Source organism: Dermatophagoides pteronyssinus, unplaced genomic scaffold (assembly GCF_027571235.1).
Source record: "Dermatophagoides pteronyssinus isolate colony J.1.1.1.1 unplaced genomic scaffold, Derpt_VIB-CSIC_2022.12 sq0039, whole genome shotgun sequence".
Taxonomy (NCBI): domain Eukaryota; kingdom Metazoa; phylum Arthropoda; class Arachnida; order Sarcoptiformes; family Pyroglyphidae; genus Dermatophagoides; species Dermatophagoides pteronyssinus.
The window spans coordinates 252,803-273,053 of NW_027461563.1; the positions used below are offsets into that span (position 1 = coordinate 252,803).

The 20,251-nt window shown below is 28.0% G+C and overlaps 2 protein-coding genes across 6 annotated transcripts; one reads left to right on the plus strand and one right to left on the minus strand.

The window, feature by feature from the left end:
• The first annotated feature begins 12,859 nt into the window (after positions 1–12,859).
• On the plus strand, positions 12,860–19,374 carry LOC113790314 (uncharacterized). Of its 5 annotated transcripts, none has more exons than XM_075823899.1 (6): positions 12,860–14,418; positions 14,530–16,783; positions 17,684–17,941; positions 18,032–18,208; positions 18,984–19,221; positions 19,287–19,374. In XM_075823899.1, the coding sequence occupies exons 1-3, from the start codon at positions 12,895–12,897 to the stop codon at positions 17,776–17,778; spliced, it is 3,873 nt and encodes a 1,290-aa protein (XP_075680014.1). In that variant the 5' UTR covers positions 12,860–12,894; the 3' UTR covers positions 17,779–17,941; positions 18,032–18,208; positions 18,984–19,221; positions 19,287–19,374. The 5 variants fall into 5 exon arrangements, with proteins under 5 accessions (XP_075680014.1, XP_075680015.1, XP_075680013.1 ...); XM_075823900.1 differs by having other exon boundaries at positions 18,032–18,164; XM_075823898.1 differs by lacking the exon at positions 18,032–18,208.
• Positions 19,326–19,920, minus strand: LOC113790313 (uncharacterized). The gene has a single exon (XM_027339961.2). It carries the CDS (start codon positions 19,918–19,920, stop codon positions 19,378–19,380), a length of 543 nt encoding a protein of 180 aa, XP_027195762.2. The 3' UTR covers positions 19,326–19,377.
• Positions 19,921–20,251: the final 331 nt, after the last annotated feature.

Consider the following 20,251-nt stretch of genomic DNA (forward strand, 5'->3'; position numbering starts at 1 on the left):
TAATGTTATGATTGTTTGGTTAAACTGGTTTTTCATTAGTCATTTTTGGAGCCAAATGTTCCTGACTAAACACTAATTTCGTATTAGTAAATATGTTCATACATTTTGCTATTCCAGTAATAGCACCAAAAATATATTGACTAATAACAGTGAAAACTATGGATCGAATCCAGATCATGACAATCATTTCTTTTTTTTCCTTAAAAAAAAGAAAAAGAAATCAAAAAAGATTGTGTAGATCAAAATTGTCATAGAGATCAAGTGTGTACAGGTAATTAAACAATGATAACATCCAACAACCACAACTAATTTAAATTAGTTTATCGATTGACATTCGATTTGATAAGAGAGCCCAAAAAAGAAATAAGAAGAAAATCAGTCAACAGAGGCTCACCAAATGAGATTTTTTCTTTGTTTTTGCTTCAAATCACATTTTTTTAAAAAAAAGTGTGGGAACATAACATTCAAACAAACAAAAGAAACGTTGACAAACACCTATTCTTTTTGTTTAATGTTCCAAAATGAATCCAAAAATATTTATATGGTGGTGACAAAAATTTTCTTCATAGTTTTTCCTTTTTTTAATGCCAAATTTTTCATTTATACCGAAAACAACTAAACAACAAAAACAGCTAAACACACACACATAGATAGATGTGATTAAACAAGATTTGACCTGTAAAAACTAAAGAATTTTGTTGTTGTTTCATGAATGGAACAACAGAAACAACAAAAAAAACAACAAGAAAAAGTTCAAATTGACAATTTCTTTTGTTTTTTTAAAGTTTTTCTCTACGTTGCTTAATTACACATTTTTTTTCTTGAAATTAAATTTTTTCATCTTTTTTTTCTTCTCCGGTATTTTTGTTGTTATTTTTTTTTTGTCAATTTTAAAAACCATAGAGATTCGAAAAAACTGTTTTTGATCCGAAAAAAGAAAAGTAGAAAAAGTTTCAAAGGAAAAAGAAGAAAAAATGAATTTGAAGAAACTTAAACGAAACTCTGACTAAAACTAAACTAAAACTAAACAACAAACTTGCAGGTTATGCAATCAATTGATTTTGTTTTCATTTCATTTTTTTCAACTTTCATCATCCAAATCATCCACAACAACATTATCCACATCGAAATAACATTATCATCACGAATGTTTACTCTGTCTGTCTGTCTGTCTGTTGATGATGATGATGAAGATGAGGATGATGTTAATGGCAGATGACTAAATCGAAATTTTTTTGTTGTTGTTTCTGAAAACTACAAAAAATTAATTTCTTTTTGCAAGAAAAGAACGAAAGAAACTAATTAATCAACGGAGTTTGCAGATTTTTTCTTCTAGAAAAATTTAGTCCAAAAAAGATGTCATTTTGTTCAGCGAAAAGTTTTTCAAAAAATCAAAAAGCAAAAATCAATTAAAAAAATTGATCAATTTTGAAATGGAAAAAAAAATTCATAAACGAATAGCTTCTGTTTGGGAAAGATTTCAAAAATTTCAAAATCTCATTTCTCCAGCAACAACAACAACAACAGAAGAAAAAAAAAGAAGGACAATGTCAAGTTTGATGATCTATTAAAATGTAGGTCTATATATATTGTGAATGTCAAATATTTTTCGATCAAAACATCTCAATGACACATTTGAAAGTGAAAATTTGGAAGAAGAAAACAAAATAAATCGTGCACGGTATAGACAAGCAACGATGATGATGATAAAATGACATAATATCACCATAGACACACACACACAGTTTTGAATATTGATGCGGATTTTTGTTCTCAGTTTGCATCTTTTTAAGCATTTTTTTCGCGTTTAAATGGACTGAATTTAAAATCAAATTTTTTTTTCTTTGAAATTTACAAAAGTAAAAACTAAATAAACATCAACCCTTTGAATGAATATTTGTGTTTCGTTTTTCATTTCGCTCATTCGAAATTTGAATCCAGCAACATTGCATAAAACAATGGTAAACGGCGTTGATGATGATGATCGAGTAGGAGGATAATCCATCAATCATCATCATCCAGAGACACATTAAGCACTTCAAAATCCATCAATCAATCAATCAATTTAAATGTGTGTGTTTAAAACAATGTTTTTTCTGTTTTGTTGTTGCTGAAAAGAAAAGAAAAACGGTGATAATGTTGATCATTATCACCTGTTTTTTTTCAATTTAACTATCATCATCAAAAAAACAACTAATCCAATTGATAATCAAATTACAAGATTGGTGAGAAAATGATCAACTTGATGGTGGCCATTTGATGATGATCCATCAAATTTGCAACAAATTTTCGAGAAAAAAAATGTTCCAATTGAAATATTGTGGAACATTACTTGTGCTCAACAAGTTTTTTTTCATTCAAATTCAAATTGAATTAATCGAAAAATTCAAAAAATTCAAAAATTCAAAAATTGATCATTTGAATGATGAAACAAAAGTGGGATTTTCACTGGGAGAAAATTCAAATTTTAAATTAAATTAAATTGGATAATTTTCACTTAATGATCATCATCACCATCAATTGGTAATGGTGAAACACCCATAAAAAAATATCCAAGATTGAGATTCAAGGTTGAAACAAAAAATTGTGACATTTTTGTTGTTGTTTTGTTTTCAAAGATTACAAAATCCTGTTTGTCCTGTGTCATTCACACGGATATTTGTATGTGTGATGTGTGTTTGTGCGGTATGGTGACATGATAAAGGTGATAAATTTTTTTTTGTTAATTTCAAAATTTTTAAAAGGAAACAAAAATTTTCCCACCTTTTTTTCTGCATCTGAAAAATCACCATTATTTAAAAAACAACAACATTATCTATTGATTGATTGATTATCGATGAAAAATTTAATGGGAAAAAAAATTATCAGAAATTATAAATGTTATGTTCAAAAAATAAACCTTTGGATGTTATGTAATAATTTCACTGTGTAATCACACACACACACACAGTGAAATTGAGTTTGTCATCATCATCATCCACATCATCATTTTATTAAATTGAGGAAAAAAAGCTGTTATTAATAACAAGAGAAAAACTTTACAAAAACTAAAAAAGATTCATAAAAGATAATAATTTTTTCTGTACGGAAATGAACAATTTCTTCTGCTATCAATTTACAAACTTTGGTCAAAATTGTAACAATGTTTTTTTGGACCAAACAATTGTTTCACTTATTGATTGATCGTTATTGATCACCATTGTCATGATTTAATGATGGTCATTTTGAAGAAAAATCAAATCAAAGATTCAATTACAATATTGTCCCATCTTTTTTTTTGTTATCATTAATAATGATGATAATGATACCACCAAGACAACAACAACAGAAAATCGTTCCAGGAACCATCACCAAAACGAAAAGAAAAAAAACCAGGTCAAATCTTACAAGTGTCCACGACAACCATCACCATCATTGATGATTATTGGTTACAAAAAAAAAGTTTCAGACAGACAAAAATTAGAGCAATTTTCATCACAAAAAAAAATGTTCCATACATATTTGCAGCAGCAAACAACAACAAAACACACGACAAAATTCATAATCTATATCACGCCGATGAACATTATTGTTATATAATGTTTTTTTTTGCTTTTGCTTTTGTTTCATTCATAATAATAATCATCATTATGATTGCTGCTGTGGCTACAATTGATGATGATGATGATAATGATGTCCAGTGCGTAAATGATGATGATGAAAAAAGAATAATTTTTCAAAATTTTTCAAAAATTGTTTTCGTTTACAAAATGATCATATCAGGTGATTATTTTGGATCATTAAACTTTGAAAAATCCAAAAAAGAATCGATTTTTTTTCTTTTTTGTTTTGAATTCGATAAGAAAATTGTCTCAAAAAACATCAAAATTCATCATTATCATCATTAAGATTGTAAATTGGTCAAAGATTAAATCTTTTCAAGTCTGTGTCTTCGTATCAAAAGGTATTGCTCTTTTTTAGTTGTTTTCGACTAATTATCAACTAAAATAATATCATTCAGGAATTGAATTGAATTGAATTTACCGGATTTTTTCTCCATTCATTCATTCACATCACATTAAATAATAAACGTATTTATCCAACATAATAAACTCTTTTCTGTTTCTTTTCTTCTATGAAAAAACACAACATTCATTTCATTTCATTTAATGGATTTCACCTTTTTCATCATCATCATCATCATCGTTTGCCGCATTCAAATTCAACAATCTTTCCTCTCGTTGCCTGTTTCTTTCTAATTTCTTCTTTTTTAACCATTAATGAGTTAAAATAGTGTGTGTTTGTAAATAGTAATATGATGATGATGATGACGACAAACGATCCGGAAACTGAAAGGGGAAAAATAATGAATAATGAAAAAAAACAAGAGCAATTTAAGCCGAAAAAGTAAAAAAGTTTAAAATTAAAAAAAACGTAACTTGAAAATCGTTTAATTTCGAAATGAAAATGTAAAAATTCATTTATCAAATGGGTCTTGTCAGGTGAATATTACCTGTTGCTGCTTTCTTTTCCGAAAACATTTCTAAATGAATTCAAATAAGTTTTCTGGGAAAATTTTTTTCAGAAAATCAGAACAAAAAATCATAAGGATTGTTTGGTAATCATCATCACACCATATTTATCACTGAAATTCAATTTTGCATAATTTTCAAGGACTTCCCAAAAATAACACAGTACTTCTTTCTTTCTTTTCTTTTTTGTTTGTTGAAAAAAGAAAAATTAAAAAAATAAACTTTTTTCAATTTTTTCAAAAATGGAAAACATTTCAAAAAAGAAAAACATTTCAAAAAAAAACATTTCAAATGAAATTCATTTGAAAATTCAGACCATATTTTTTTCGTTTCTTTTTTTTCGCTCCGACAAGGATGTTCATTTTTTATTTTTTCATTTTTTCTGTTATAAAAAGAATTTTCTTTCAATCAGTTTTTTGTTTCCTTTTTTACCAAAATACAAATCATATATCAATGCAAACAAAGAAACAAAAAGGATTTCTCTGATTTGTCACAATAATGATAATAATGACTTTATTCACTTTAGTAGGAAAAGGAAAAAAAAGTAAATTTGAAAATGAAATAAAAATCCTTATGGATTGGGATCAACATCCAATCATCATCCAATATTGAATTTGGCCTATACAAATCAAATTTGAATACATCACACATCGATCGATTGATTGATTGGAATGTGGTCAAACAACAACAACAACAACAGCGATGTTTGATGATAATGATGATGATGATCATAGTTTAAAGAATCGAATGATAAGTGTGTCTACAGGTGTGTGTGGGTGACTTTTGTCCATCAATCAAATCAATCAATCAATCAACAACAGCAAAATCCAATAATGTTTTTTGAAATAATTTTGATTGATTGGTGCATTGCAAAAATTCAACAACAAAAGGATACTTTCGGATGGATGATCTCGATAATTGATCGATATTGATTGATTGGTGTCAGTGATTCACATAGGTAAAGAATTGTGACTCGTTTTGAATCACACTTCAATCAATTGATCAATCGATCGATCGATCGATCAATCAATCAAATCGATCAACAACATGACAAATAAAAACTTAAACGATTGAATTATCAAATAAACAACAACAACAACAACTTTTACTTGTTACAAGCGCAAAAAGAATGTAAAAAAATGCTCCAATTTCATCATCAACAACATCATCAAATTTCGATACAAAATTACAGAAAAAAATGTGAATTTTGAAAAAGAAAAGTTTTTTTTTGAAAAACTTCTTTGTTTTCATCATCATCATCACTTTTTTTTCTTCAAATCAAAGAAACAGGCAAACAAAACAAACAATCATCCATTCATTCAGTCTTTTTGCTGATTTTGAATCGATTTATTTTTTGTTTTTTCAAATTTTTAAACGACTATTTTCATCTGAAAAGAAAATTTTCTGTTCTGTTAATGATGCCAAAAAAAAGTAATTTGGTAACACTGATGATGGCCGAAAATGCAAAAAATAACGGTTTTCTGCTGTTCGAACTAGAAAAAAATAAGAAAGTTTTTCAAGGTTTTTTTTTGTTTCAACGAAACAATCTTATTTTTTTGCATCATTTTCTGCACTAAATCAATGTTTTTCATTCATTCATTCATTCATTTGGATTAAAGATTCAGATCTTTGCTAATCAAAAAACAAAACACAGAAAAAAATATCGTTTTGAAGAAGCAAATATTGAAATTAAAAATGATGATGACATTATCGGATCATCATCATCACGTGTTTTACTATTTTCACACTGGTTATTGTTTTTTTTTATTTATTTGTGATGACTATTTCGATCTTGATGTTGATGATTCTTATCAACAAGTGGATTCTAAACAAGTGTTTTGTGAACACAAAAAAGGTCAAAATAGACTTTGTTTTAAGTTAGTTTTTTGTTTTACAGAGATGTTCCTCGATTGATTATGGTTTTTAGAAACAGAAAAAAACTACTAAATCTCTGTGTTCCAGATTTCAATTTCAATTTCAATTTTCTCAGTTTTACTTCTTGATTTGATTTGAAAACAACAACAAGAAAAAAACATTGAAAAGGAAAAAACAAGCGAGATTAACAACAATCATATCATCATCCATAATGTGATATTATGTAAAAAAAACATGAAAAAAATGGAAAATTGAATGGAAAAAAACAACATTATTTCGTAATTGATAAACACGTTTCGATTCAGTAAATCATTCAGTCAGTCAGTCAGTATCATCATCATGTGATCATTATGTTCATTTTTTCAAAGTGACAAGTAAAATTGAGGATTCGAAAAAAAAGAATAAAATTCAGAGCAAAACTGACTAACATATATTCCTTCAATACCCAAGAGTTTTATTGACTTTTGTTTTGCTTGGTTTTTCCAATTAAACAAAACAAAACAAATAAATAAAGGTTATCAAATAATCGATGTTATCTCTTTTGTTTGAATGTGTAAATGAAATTCAAGAAACTGATGATACCATCATCATTTGTGGATTTTCTTTGGATTTAGAGAGCGAAAAAAAGAGATTTTTGATCAAACAGAAAGAGATGAGATAAACATGTTTGAATGTTTTTCAACAAACAAACAAACAAAAGACATATGCGATTAACATATGTTTGTTTTGGATTATCTATTCAAAAAAAACAAAGCAAAGATTCTATCAAATTAAAAATGATGAATAAATATTACCATTATCAAATCATCAAATCATTTTCATCAATTTATAATTCATAGTTTTGTTGATTGTTACAGGGGAATTATTATTATTATCATTGTTGTTATGGTCAAAATAATGGATCAAAAAGAAAAAAATATGAATTTTTCTGTTTTTTGTTTTCTGATTGATAATCACTGATTTTTTGAATATTGATGATTCAAAAATGTTATTCATTCATGTTTGACATGTGAAACATACACACACAAACATTGGAAATATTAATGGGAAGGATATTTGAGAAAAATCATCATTTTCATATCCGGCAAGAAAAATTTTTTCAAAAAAAAAAAAATGAAAATCAAAAAAATCAAGAAAAGGTTTCAATTTCAAAAGAAAAAACATTCAGAAAAAATAAACCTGCGAATCTAATCTAATCAATTTGGATTATTATTGTGGTGGAAAGCAAAACAAGCAAGCAAGCAAGCAAACATGATATACGGAAATTATCTTATACACACAGGCGACAAGTTTGTTATGATTTTTTTTCGTCGTTCGTTCGTTGTCGTTCGTTATTTATTTTTAAATTCGACAACTGAAAAAGAAACATAGATTGAAAAAAGATGATAACTCGTAAATGTGAATAAATCAATGTGAAAAAATGACCAAAAAGGATCTACTTACGATCGGATTTTTGGAGCAACAACGAAAAATGAAAAACAAAAACAAAAAAGTCAATTCAAGATGATGATGATGTTTCGGATTCAAATTTGAAGAATTTTGATTGGTAAACTTTATCCGATGAAAATTGATTGATTGATTTTTTGTTGGAAATTCTGGATGACCAAAGATGATTGTTGAGAATCGAATCAATAAATCACATTATCACTGTTATAAACGGAAACACCGACTCAAAAAACATTCGAAATGACCAAAAAAAAAAAAAAAAAAAACATTCGAAAAAGGGTCGTACACAGATGACGGTATTGAAATTGAATATTTTTTCAATTTTTTTCGTTGAAAAATTTGAAAAAAAAACTTTAAAATTTTTGAAAAAATTAAATGATGTGATGATAGTCTTCTTCTATCAAGTATATCCAAAATGTCTTGTGATGATAATGATGATTTTTCAAAATCCCAAATACATTTTGTGAAAAAAGAAAGAAAGAAAAAAAGACAACTATTTAGACACAACTTACTTCATTTTGAATCTCTTTAAAACATTTTTTTTTGTTGAAAGTTTTCATCATCATCATCGTGTTTCTCTCTCCACTGTTTCCACAAACAACAAGTCAATCATGAAACACGACGAGTAGATTTTTTTTTCTTTTCGTTGACTTCTTCTCATTAATCAGTCAGTCGAAATAGTGAAAAAGAGAGAGTTACATAAAGAACACCACATCAGGAGAGTAACTCGTGTTAAATTTTCATCATGTGTTTCTGGATCGTTGTCGTTGATGATGATGATGATGATGAGGATGAGGATGGATCATGGATCTATTGATCTGATCAACTTGATGGAACCTCGGTTCGGATGATGATGATTTTTGCAGTTTTTCCTTGATAGGGGTTTCACACTAGCAGCAATGTGAATGAAATATTTCAAATGCAATATTTCAGTCCATTTCAACCTTATGGGCTGAAATATTTTCGTGTATATATTTCATGAAATATTGCTGTAGTGTGAAACCCCTATGATTGAAATTGTCATTTTTCGGTTGATTTTGGCCATTGAAAACGAATGAATAGCAGATTTTTTCATTTGTTCAGATTTAGTTTACAGTCTAGGATCGATCGATCGATCGATTTGATCAATAGACAAAACAAACAAAGAAAGAAAGAAATCAGGAAAAAATTTTGACCATGGCCGTGACCATCATGTGAATGTTGATGATGATCATCATCATGGCCAGAGAAAAGAAGACAAAAAAACTGATTTGACATCAAACAATGGAAGAAAAGAAAAAAAGGGGGAAATTTTTTGAGGGGAGGCAATAGGCGTCAACATATAACGTAATTTGATTTAAAGAAAAACTATTTTAATCTAATCATACAAAAAATGGTTAGAATAGTCAACAATAACAATAAACAAAAATTTTGTCAATTAAATAATTTTTTGGATAATTCTCTTTCCCACCATAAAAACAAAGTTGAATGTCATTTTGTTATTATCATCATCATCATTGTTGTTGTTGTTCAAAACGATAATGTTAATTATATAATTATCATCATCATCATCATAATCATCATAATCGTGTCACATCCAATTATCACCGAAATTGTCATCATCATCATCATTATCATTCTGTATTCAAAATCATTCAAAAGCAAACAAATAAAATCAAACACAAATTATCAAGTGGCAACATTTAACCATCAAAAAAATCAAAAAAAAAATCCCAAAAAATCAAAAAGAAAAAATCCAGAACAGAAAACGAAAAAAACATCGAATTCGAACATTTGAAAAATTCGAACGTTTACAAAATTCGAACGTTTTGAAAACATTCGAAACCGCAAATACCAATTATATGAATGGTGCATGGCACATACAATTTTCATTATTAATTGTCGACACCTGACATAAGTATAATGTAATGTATGTCATTTGTTTAAAACGACACCTGTATCCTTTTTTTCTGTTTGTTTGTTTGTTTGTATATCTCTGGTTTGATCGCGTGTGTGAAATGTCTATTCTTCCTCCCCCCCCACAGAAAAGCAAAACATTTGAAGAAGAAGAATTTTGAGAAAAAACATTCAAAACAATTAAAAAAATGTTGTTTTAATTTGTTTGAAACGGTGAAAAAAAAATTCAAAATTATTTCAATTTCACATCATCATTATTATCATTTTGTTTAATTGATATCTTCTTGGATAAAGTATAATCTTGATTTGACACCTGTTTTGATTGAATAAAAATGACAAATCAAGATCATCATCATCCATTCATAAATTGTGTAAATCTTTTTCTCTCACTATTACGATACTTGTGTGTTTTGTTTGATAACCAAAACATATCCGTTTTTATTTTCATCACGTTTTTCTTCAATCTTTGTTTTTTTCCGTTAAAACAAGCAAAAATCTCAGGGAAAACGAAAAATTGTTCATATTTTCCCCCACCACCATCACCACTTACTTTCCTCGTTTTTTCGATGAAAATGCTAATCAGATAAGATCAACGATTATTATCATCATTGATTATATCTACAGATGATGATCATGATCATCTGTAGTCAGGAAATTATCATCATCATCATTGTTGTTGTTTTTTTCACTTTTCTCAGATTTATCAAGATTTTTTGTAAAACAAACAAACAAAACAAAAGATTTGCGAATGACAGTTGACAGAATCAGAATATTTATTCAGCTATCTTGAAAATCAATCTGTCATTTTCTGAGATTTCTGAATTAAAAAAATTGAAATTCCAAAATCCATTTGTAATGAAAAAAATTCATTTGATTGAAAACAAAGTAACAAAACAAAAAAGAGAAGAACGATTAAACATTCGAACATTTGAAACTATCGAAATTCAAAAACATTCGAAATCGAAAATATCGATTATATCGCGATCGTGATTCATTGATTATTTTCAAGAGGAAAATTTTCATTTCAATTCAATTCATCATCATCGAATCATGACCATGATCATCAAAAATGAAAGAAATTGATTTCGATTTCAATTTGTGATTTAATTTTTTCTAGATTAATTTCATCTATGATGATGATGATTATGTAATTTGAAAAACAAAAAAACAAACATTTCATTTGATTTTTGGATTCAAAACAAGTTTTTTTTCGTTTCATTAGAATTGACAAGAATGACACATTTCAAAAGCAAAAAAATTTTCATTTTCATTTGATCAATTACCTCTAATTAGTGGAATTATTGATTATTTTCTTTGATTGAAACATTCAAGCCGATTGTGATTTCATTATTTATTTTGTAGCGTAGAAACTTTCAATGATTAAAACTAGATTAGTGTAGTGAAATGATGTCAAAATTTTCATATTTTTCAATTCAATCAGTGTCTCCACACAAACTGGATGACGAATGAATTTCATCATCATTTTTTGCATCCAATTTTTTTAAAAAAGGATTTCTATTTTGTCGCCAAAAAATATTGACCACATCAATAATTTTGTTGAAATTCCTGTCTGCCTTTGCCTGTCTGTGATTGATTTATTACACACACACAAAAATTCTTACATAATCGATAGTATCGATTACTTGAAGCCATTTCTACCACCATTGGCCACTAATGATTTTGTTTTCTCTAGATTGAAACAATGATAATACCATTATCACCATTAGTAGCTAATTAACGATTTTAGCTTCAATGTTTGTATAATGTGGATAAATATGGAAACGAAAATTTTAAAAAAAAGAGAAAAAAAGCGGTCAATTTTTGAATGTATTTTTGAATTTAAATTTTTTAAAAAAAGATAAAAATTGTTTAATAATGAACGAGGAAAAAGTGTGAAATCAGTTTTTGTTCCTGAAAAAAGTTTGTTTTGTTTTTATTAAATTTAAATTTAATAAAAACAACCACCTACCTGATGATAATGGTGATTTGTCATAATTTTTTTTTTTTTTGGATGTCGAAATGTTGATCGTGTGTTAATGGTGGTATCACTTGATGCAATTTGCTTTTCTTCGTTATCGTTCATTATCGTCTTGTTGATCCACATTTGATGAATATTAATTTCAATTCGATTTGATTGTGTCGAAATAGTAGGAAAACACTATTCGAAACTATTTCGATCCAATTCGTGATCCTGTTTTTTCTTTAATAATGATGATCTTGATTTGAATAATTTCCGAAATTTTTTTATTTTTATTATCGATAATTAATTACATCGGATGTAATTAGCGGCAATTTTTAATCGAAAACGCGATCGATGATCTCGATCGATAATCAATCGATCGATCATAAGGTTTTTTTTTAATTCGTTCATCACTGTGGTGGTTGTTCCTGTATCCGAAAAAATGAAAAAAATAAAAATAAAATTTCCTTTTAACTTAGTTTTTGTTGTTGTTGTTGTTGTTGATTTTCAACTTTTACCTTCGTTTTTTAATCATGATCATCATTATTATCGTCTTTAACGTTTCAGAAAAAAAAGGAGATTGAACAGATCATGTACAAAACACCATCGACGTGATTATCGAAATTTAATTTTCCCGTTTTTTTTCAAATAATAACAATAATTACCAATTAAATGGAAATTTTTCAAAGTCAAAATTGATGATTTGGACATGATTTTTATTTTTGATTTTAATGAAAAATTTTTATTTCGAAAAATGAAAAAACCGGATGAAAAAAAATTCGAGTCCGAACAGCAAAAACATAAACAAAAACACGTAATGTCATATATGAACGGTCGGTGTGTGTGTATGTGAAAATCGAATGTTAAAAAAGATTCGAAACTCAATTTTTTTCTTCCATCCATTTTACCATGATCTTGATCTGAAGATTTTCATTTCTTTTTCCTTTTCAAATTCAAATTCAATTTGTTTACCATCATCCTTATTATCAATGGTCACGGTTTTCATCAAATTTTCCCACAAACACACACACATATCTTATGGTCTTGAAGTTTTTTTAATCAAAAAACTTTTTTCAAACTTTTCCAAGTTTCTTTTTTGGCCTGTCAACAAAACAAAAAGTAAGTGGAACAAAATCTAATTAATTTAGAATTTTTTGTTGTTTTTTTGTTCCATATAAAAATTCATGAATTTTGTTTCAAATTACAATGAAAAAAATGTTGCCGAATCCAACATCGACCAATCAAATCGTTCATCGACCTAAACAACAACGAATTGTCGATCGTTTTTCATATTTATTACGTAAATGTCCACCACCCGGATCATCAACCACATCGTCTTCGTCATCGGTAACATTTCATCCATTAATTAATCGTGTAACAAGAATTGGTTCGGGTATACAGGCAAATTTACGTATACGTGATCAGGATAATATTGATACAATTCATGCTGAAATTCATCAATCAAATGATAATCCATTCAATGATTATGATAATGATCATCAATATGGACAAAAATTTAATATTTTAAAAACGATTAGCTGTCGGAAACCAACATTTTTAAATGATCAGCTATTAAATTCGGGTGAAAATCGATTATTACGACATCAAGATCGTTTAACATTTGGTGGTGGTGAAATTGATTTTGGTTCGAAAAATCGTCAAATAATAACAACATCAAAATCTAAACGTCATGATTTTATATTTGAAATTCAAGAAATTCAACAATTAACATCATCATCATCATCATCATCGTTGAAATCATCATCAATACAATCGATATCGTCGTCATTATCATCATTAACAAATCGAAATAAAATTTCAATCAATAGATCTTTGATTAGTAAAAAACAACGGCAACAACAACAACGAAAATATGAATTACGTGTTGCAACATTACGAAAAAATCATTTAGTAGCAACATCGATCAACAATACTAATAACAACAACAACAACAATAATGATGATGATAATAATACAAAACATCGACAGCAACAACGAAAACAGCCAAAAACATTATCATCATTAAATAGAAATTCAATGGCAACAAGTAGCAATCAAATAACAAAAGCTATGAATATGGATTCGAATTCTAGTGATAATGTTGATGATAATGATGATGATGATGATAATGATAAATGGAAACATTATCACGAACAAGTTCAAGAACAACAAAATGATGATGATAATGAAGGACAATATTTGGAACAACAACAAGAACAATCATCATTAATGATTGATCCCAAAACAATGTCGATGATGAATGAACATCGTTTTTATACAGAATCGATACCATCGATTTCGATTCGAATGACAACACCATCATCATCGATTGTATGGACACCAATTTCACAATCAAATCATCAAACAACTGCTGCTGTTACAAATGAAAATAATCAACAAAATCGAATCAATAGAAGATATCCTATTGAATATTTAGATATTGAAACACCAAAGAAAAAATGTAATAATAATAAAGTATTACCGATGTCATTGTTAACATTGAATTTCAATTTAACATCATCCATATCGACAACAACGGCAACAACAAAAATTGATCACGAACGAAAAAATTTAATGACATTATCACATGATGATAACAACGACAACAACAACAATGACCCTGAAACAAAATTCAAACAACAACAACAAATTCGAATAATGGATCAAACAGGACTGTTTTTAGGTTTGGGAAAACATCAGCAGCAACAACTACGTGAAATTATTATAAAGGTATGTATATTTTGAAGAAAATTTTTAATGTTTTTTTTTCACACCAAAAATAATCAATGTATCAATTTTCTATTTTTTTTCTGATTGATTGATGCAAAATTCTACGAAAAGGCACATAAAACTGATGATGGTAATTTCGAAATTCAAATCAATAATGTTAGCGATAATGATGATGATAATGATAAACAACAACAACAACAACGAATAATAAAGTCATCAACACCATTATCAACATCAATGGTGACAATTGATGATGATGATGATGAAAATCAACATCACGAAAAACATGATAATAATAATAATGATATTATTGATGGTGATAATGATAACGGTGATAATAACGATCCAACAGCAACAACAACAACAATCATAGCAGCAGAAAATCCAACATCAAATTTGATCAACATTGATAATGATAATGTTGATGATTGTCAAATGTCACCTATAACAACCCAAGATGTAGTTATAGAATCGAATCAAAAAAAATGTCGTCGTATGAGTAGTGGTTTTCGTTTTCAAATTGAACATGTTGAAATTGAACCACATCCATCATCCAATGATAATGATGTTGTAATGGAAATAGAGGAATTAAATCCGCAACCACAGCAAACAGGAAAAATTGAGGAAAATGATCCATCGATCCAAGATGATAATGGTAATGATGGTGGTAATCAAAATGAAGAACAACAGCGATTGTCCGATGAAGAAGGTAATGTTGATACGAAATTAGAATCTGAAAATTCTGAAATCGAGCAACAACAAGAAGAATTTGATCGAATAAGATCGAAAAGTATTGATTTGGCCGAAATGTTATCGAATGAATTAACATTTCAACAGGATAAAATCGATAAAGTGGATACTAAATCTTTATCATCATCGTCAAGTTCTTTATCTATTTCCACTGATACTTCTTTTCATTCATCGATAATTTCTTCCTCATCCACCGATGACGATATTGTTGTTGATGCCAATGTTGATGAAAATGAGCAATTGACGTGTCAACAACAATCGAATCTAATTCAAGTCAAAACAACATCAACATCATCAATAAATAATTATGATCGATTGTCACATGATTATCGCAATGACGACAACAATGATCATGATAATGTATGTGATCAACAACAGCAACAACAACAGGATCAAAAAAACGGTAATCGATTGTTACAGTTGGATAAACATTTAATTGATGATAATGATGTTGGCCACCACAAACCTCGAAAACAATTTTCTATTTACACTGGATTAATACGGCAATTGTTTCAATCGAAAACACCTGTAGCCGATTATGTCACTTATGTTGATCAATTAGTTGAATTGTTTAATGATTATGAACCACAACAGCAACAACAACAACATCATCATCCAAACAATGAATATACCGGCGGTAATGATGAAAATAATGATAATGAAACAGATGATGATGATGATTATCATAAGGATAAGGATTGTGAGGAAAATGAAAAAGGAAAAATCCTTATTATTGAAAAACTATCAAACAAAAAGATTATAAGGAAAAGTATTGATAATGTCGATGAAAAACTCGAACAACAAATCCCAACAACAAAGACAATACGAGAATATAATCTTCGTAGACGTAAATTGGATACAATAATTGATACTAGTAGTAGCAGTCATCGTAGAAGAATTAATAAAAAAATATCGATTCCAATTAAATCGATTGAAACAATGAAATCGAAAATTAATGATAATAATGATGATGATAAAATTATTATTCAGACGAAAAAAATGAAAATTAAAAAATTAAGAAAATTAAAAGCAACAAAACGACGACCGATTGAAAATGAAAAATTATCAAAATCTTCATCATTATTATCGGTAAAGGAACTTTCATTGAAAAAAAATATTTCAAAAATCAGGAAAAATTTTCGAAAAATTAATCATCATCCATTAACAACATTATTATCACCAACAAAATCAATAAAATCGTTGACAAAAATAATTTCAAATTCACTTAGTGATGGTGGTAAAAAATTGAATAGAAAAAATAGAGTGAAGAAAAATAGGAAATTAAAGATGAAATCATCACCATTATCATCTCGACGATCATCATCGTCATCACCATTAACGAAAACATCGATGAGAATTAGTTTATCAAAAAATTTGAAAAAAACAACGAGTAATGTTATTATTGGAAAAAATTTGGGAAAAAATAAGAAAAAAAGACAACAACCAAAGGGTTTGGATAAAACGACGAAGACGACAAAGAAGATCCTGGATCCAGAGCAGCAGCAGCAGATCAAAAAACAGATTATGAAAATAACGAAAAGAAAAATGAAAATTTCAATGAAAAACAGGAAAAAATTAACTGTTTCCACCACCAGTAGTACCATCATCTCTAATTGTGAATAATAATAATCTACTTTTATTAAAATCAATCAAGATACTTGTTCTTATTCGGACCAACCAACAACAACAAATAATAATAATAATGTCGCTTATGTGGATGCTAAACAACATTATTATCATTATTTCGTCTTGTTTAAGATGGATGGTGACATCAACTGATGATGATGATGATCATCCGTATTAAATTAATTAACAAATTAAAATTTGTTTGATTCGTCTGTGTGTCGCGCGTGTGTGTGTGTGTGTGTCACCTCAATTGAAAACGAAGAAAAACTCATCAAATTTCACCTATCATCATCATCGTCATTATTATAGCCCCAGACATTTCGTGATTTTATTTTTTTGTCGTTTTAATGATGATAAAATATGAATAGGTCAAACGCGCACATCATAAGTGGTAACCAGATTAGCTTTAGACTAATCATCCCTATCATCAAACACATAAGTGTTGATTATGAATTTTAAAGAAGAAACAAAAAAACAAAGATGATATCTTAATGATGGACAATTTTCAAATTAATGATGCTCCGAAATTTTTCAGTCATCAATTAGAATGGGATGATTATCATTGATTGAATGAATGAATTCTATGAAGATGTTTTTGACCGTTATGGTTAATTTTTTATTTTTTTTCGTTCATGTTTATTCGTGTGTTGACATTTTTGTTGATTTTAACAACGAAAATGAAATTTACTTTTTAGTAGATTTCAATCTTGAAAAAAGCAAAAAAAAAAAAAAGAAAATGTTCAACATCAATTTGTTGTTGCAGACAAATGTAAACAACAAAAAATTGACACATAATCTATGTGTTTTCTTTTAACAAAAAATGATTTTCTTTAAACGGCGAGAGATTATCAATCCATTAAATTCATTCGTTTTTTGTTTTTTCTTTCAGCGAAAAAAAACAAAATGGATCATCCATCATTGGTGGCTTATCCACCACCACCGCTAATAACGATGATACTGATATTTCACAATCATTTTTTGTGAAATCCAATTTTATCAATGAGATGAGCCAAAAGAACAGAAATTCCTTGAACTTTTTCTTTGATCATCACCAAGCATATGATTTTTTTTTGTAAAAGTGAAGGAATTTTCTTCTTTCATCCCCATTAACCACCACCTCCATTACCAGTACATTTTGTCATTTCAAGTAAGTTAAATTGATAAACAAACAAACAATATCCATTGAGTAATATTGAATAAGATTTTTTTTTATTTTTATAATTTTTTTTAATTTAAGATTAATTTAACATCAAACATCATCATCATCGAAAATAGTCATTAAGGAAAACAACAACAACAAATGATCAAAATATAGTTTCATTACATATCATCCATATCAATGGATAATTTTTATAACGATGATGATGATGGTGATGATGATAATATCACGAACGACATTTATTTTATCATTTTAGTTTAGTGATTTGTTGATGCAATTTAAGAAAAAAAATGAAGAAAATAATTTAGTTTAGTTTACATTGCGATCCTTTAATTGGTTGATCATTATCATCCACCATCGTCTAAATCCATATTAACGTCACGATATTTCGACTGTACCTGTCCAGATTTTCTGTCTGTCTGTCTGTTTTCAAAATGATTATCATAAGCATCGTCTTCGTCGTTGTGTATATGAAATTCAAGTGACAAAAAATAGTTTTCTTTAAAAAAAGATTTAAAAAATGATTTATACAGGAAACGTAATTTAGAAATGAAAAAAAAACATCGACACCTGTGTGCTGCTTGCGTTATGTAATGCGATGATGATGGTGAAAGAAAGATTGCATGAAATTGGATTAGATTTTCTTTTTTTCCTGTTATGATTTTTTGTTGTTGTTTGTTTTGGTTTTCTTTTTAGATTTGTACATTTATTGATGATTATGGTGATTATGGTGATGATTAATGAATGGATGATAATTGTTTTTTGGTTTTACGTTTTCCGTTTCGTTTAACGATAATCTGGCCAAAAACGAAGCTCATATTTCATAGAATAATCACGTGGTGATTGTCGATGACGATGATGATAATGTTGATTATATCTGGCATCCGATAAAATCAAATGATAATTTAACATTATCATTATTATCATTATTATGGTTATGATTATAAATTGTTGATTATATAATTTTATTATCATTGATGATAATATTAATGTTGTTATTAATGGAATAATTATCATTATTTTTTTTCAGGTTGACACAGGTAATTCGTTTGGTGATTCGTTGGCTTGGAAACCAGATAAACAGCGTGCGCATAAACACCACAAGCACATTGATTGCCAATGACCAGGATAAAGTTCAATCATCGAATCAATGAAAAATTTTTTTCCATTAAAACAAAAATGTTGCGTCAAATTGAAGAGAACAACAGCAGCGAAAAAAAATTGTCGATATGGAAATTTTATCAACCAAAAAAACAACAACAACAAAAGTAAATTTCCTGTCTAGTTTTTTTTATAATAAAAATATATTTGTTTTTTTCTTTTTTTCAAACAGATAATGTAACTAAAATGGAAAATTTTTTAGCCGGAAATATCAATCAAATCAAATCAATCGATGATTTTATTTAAAACTTTTACAAAAATATTTAGAAATCATTATAAGAATTACGACCACCACGTGATGATGATGAATAACGATCATTGTAATTATTATATCCTCTTGAACCAGAACCATAGGAATTACGGTCACGTGATGATGATGATGATCCATATGAATCTCTATCATAGGAATTACGGTCACGTGATGAACCAGAATTATATGAAGATGATGAGGAGCCATATGAATCACGATCATATGAATTACGATCACGTGATGATGATGATGATGAACCATATGAATCACGATCATTATCATTATTATTATATGATGAACCACGATTATAATTTGATGATGATGATGATGAACTACCTGAACTAAGACCACCACCTCTACCTTTACCGGCACCTAATAATTGTTTCAATGGCTGAACATAAGGTCCATATTTTTGTATAGGATCTTTTTGTTTTTTCGATATTTCGGCCAATTCTTTAATGGCACCAAGACGACCACCTTGACACATAACATTAGTTATTATAGTTGCGATTATTGTAATCAATAAGATTGTTGAAATTGTTTGAATATTCATCATTATTGTTTTGGGATGGATTATTTATTTTTTTTCTAAATAGACAAACGATCAATACAAAACAACACCAAAAATGAAAACAACAATGAAATTTTAACAAAATGACAAATTTTTTTCAATTTGATTATTGCATTTATATAAAAAAGGATGATCTAGGTTAAAATTTAAAAAAAAATCTGGTTATCAGTTTATAATTTTTTTTTTACAAACAAAAAAAAAAAGAACATTATCATTATAAACAGACATCCGGTAATCAATCAATAATGATGATAACAAAAAATTTGTTTTTTTTAAATTAGTAACTTGTAATTTGATTCATCATCGTTAGTTACTC

What these genes read in the sequence shown, in the direction of transcription:
- LOC113790314 (XM_075823899.1), top strand. Translation starts at nt 12,895, where the DNA reads ATGAAAAAAATGTTGCCGAATCCAACATCGACCAATCAAATCGTTCAT. An exon ending in TACGTGAAATTATTATAAAG is followed by an intron (nt 14,419 to 14,529) that starts GTATGTATATTT and finishes TTCTACGAAAAG; the next exon opens with GCACATAAAACTGATGATGG. An exon ending in TAGTACCATCATCTCTAATT is followed by an intron (nt 16,784 to 17,683) that starts GTGAATAATAAT and finishes TTTTTCTTTCAG; the next exon opens with CGAAAAAAAACAAAATGGAT.
- LOC113790313 (XM_027339961.2), bottom strand. Translation starts at nt 19,920, where the DNA reads ATGATGAATATTCAAACAATTTCAACAATCTTATTGATTACAATAATC.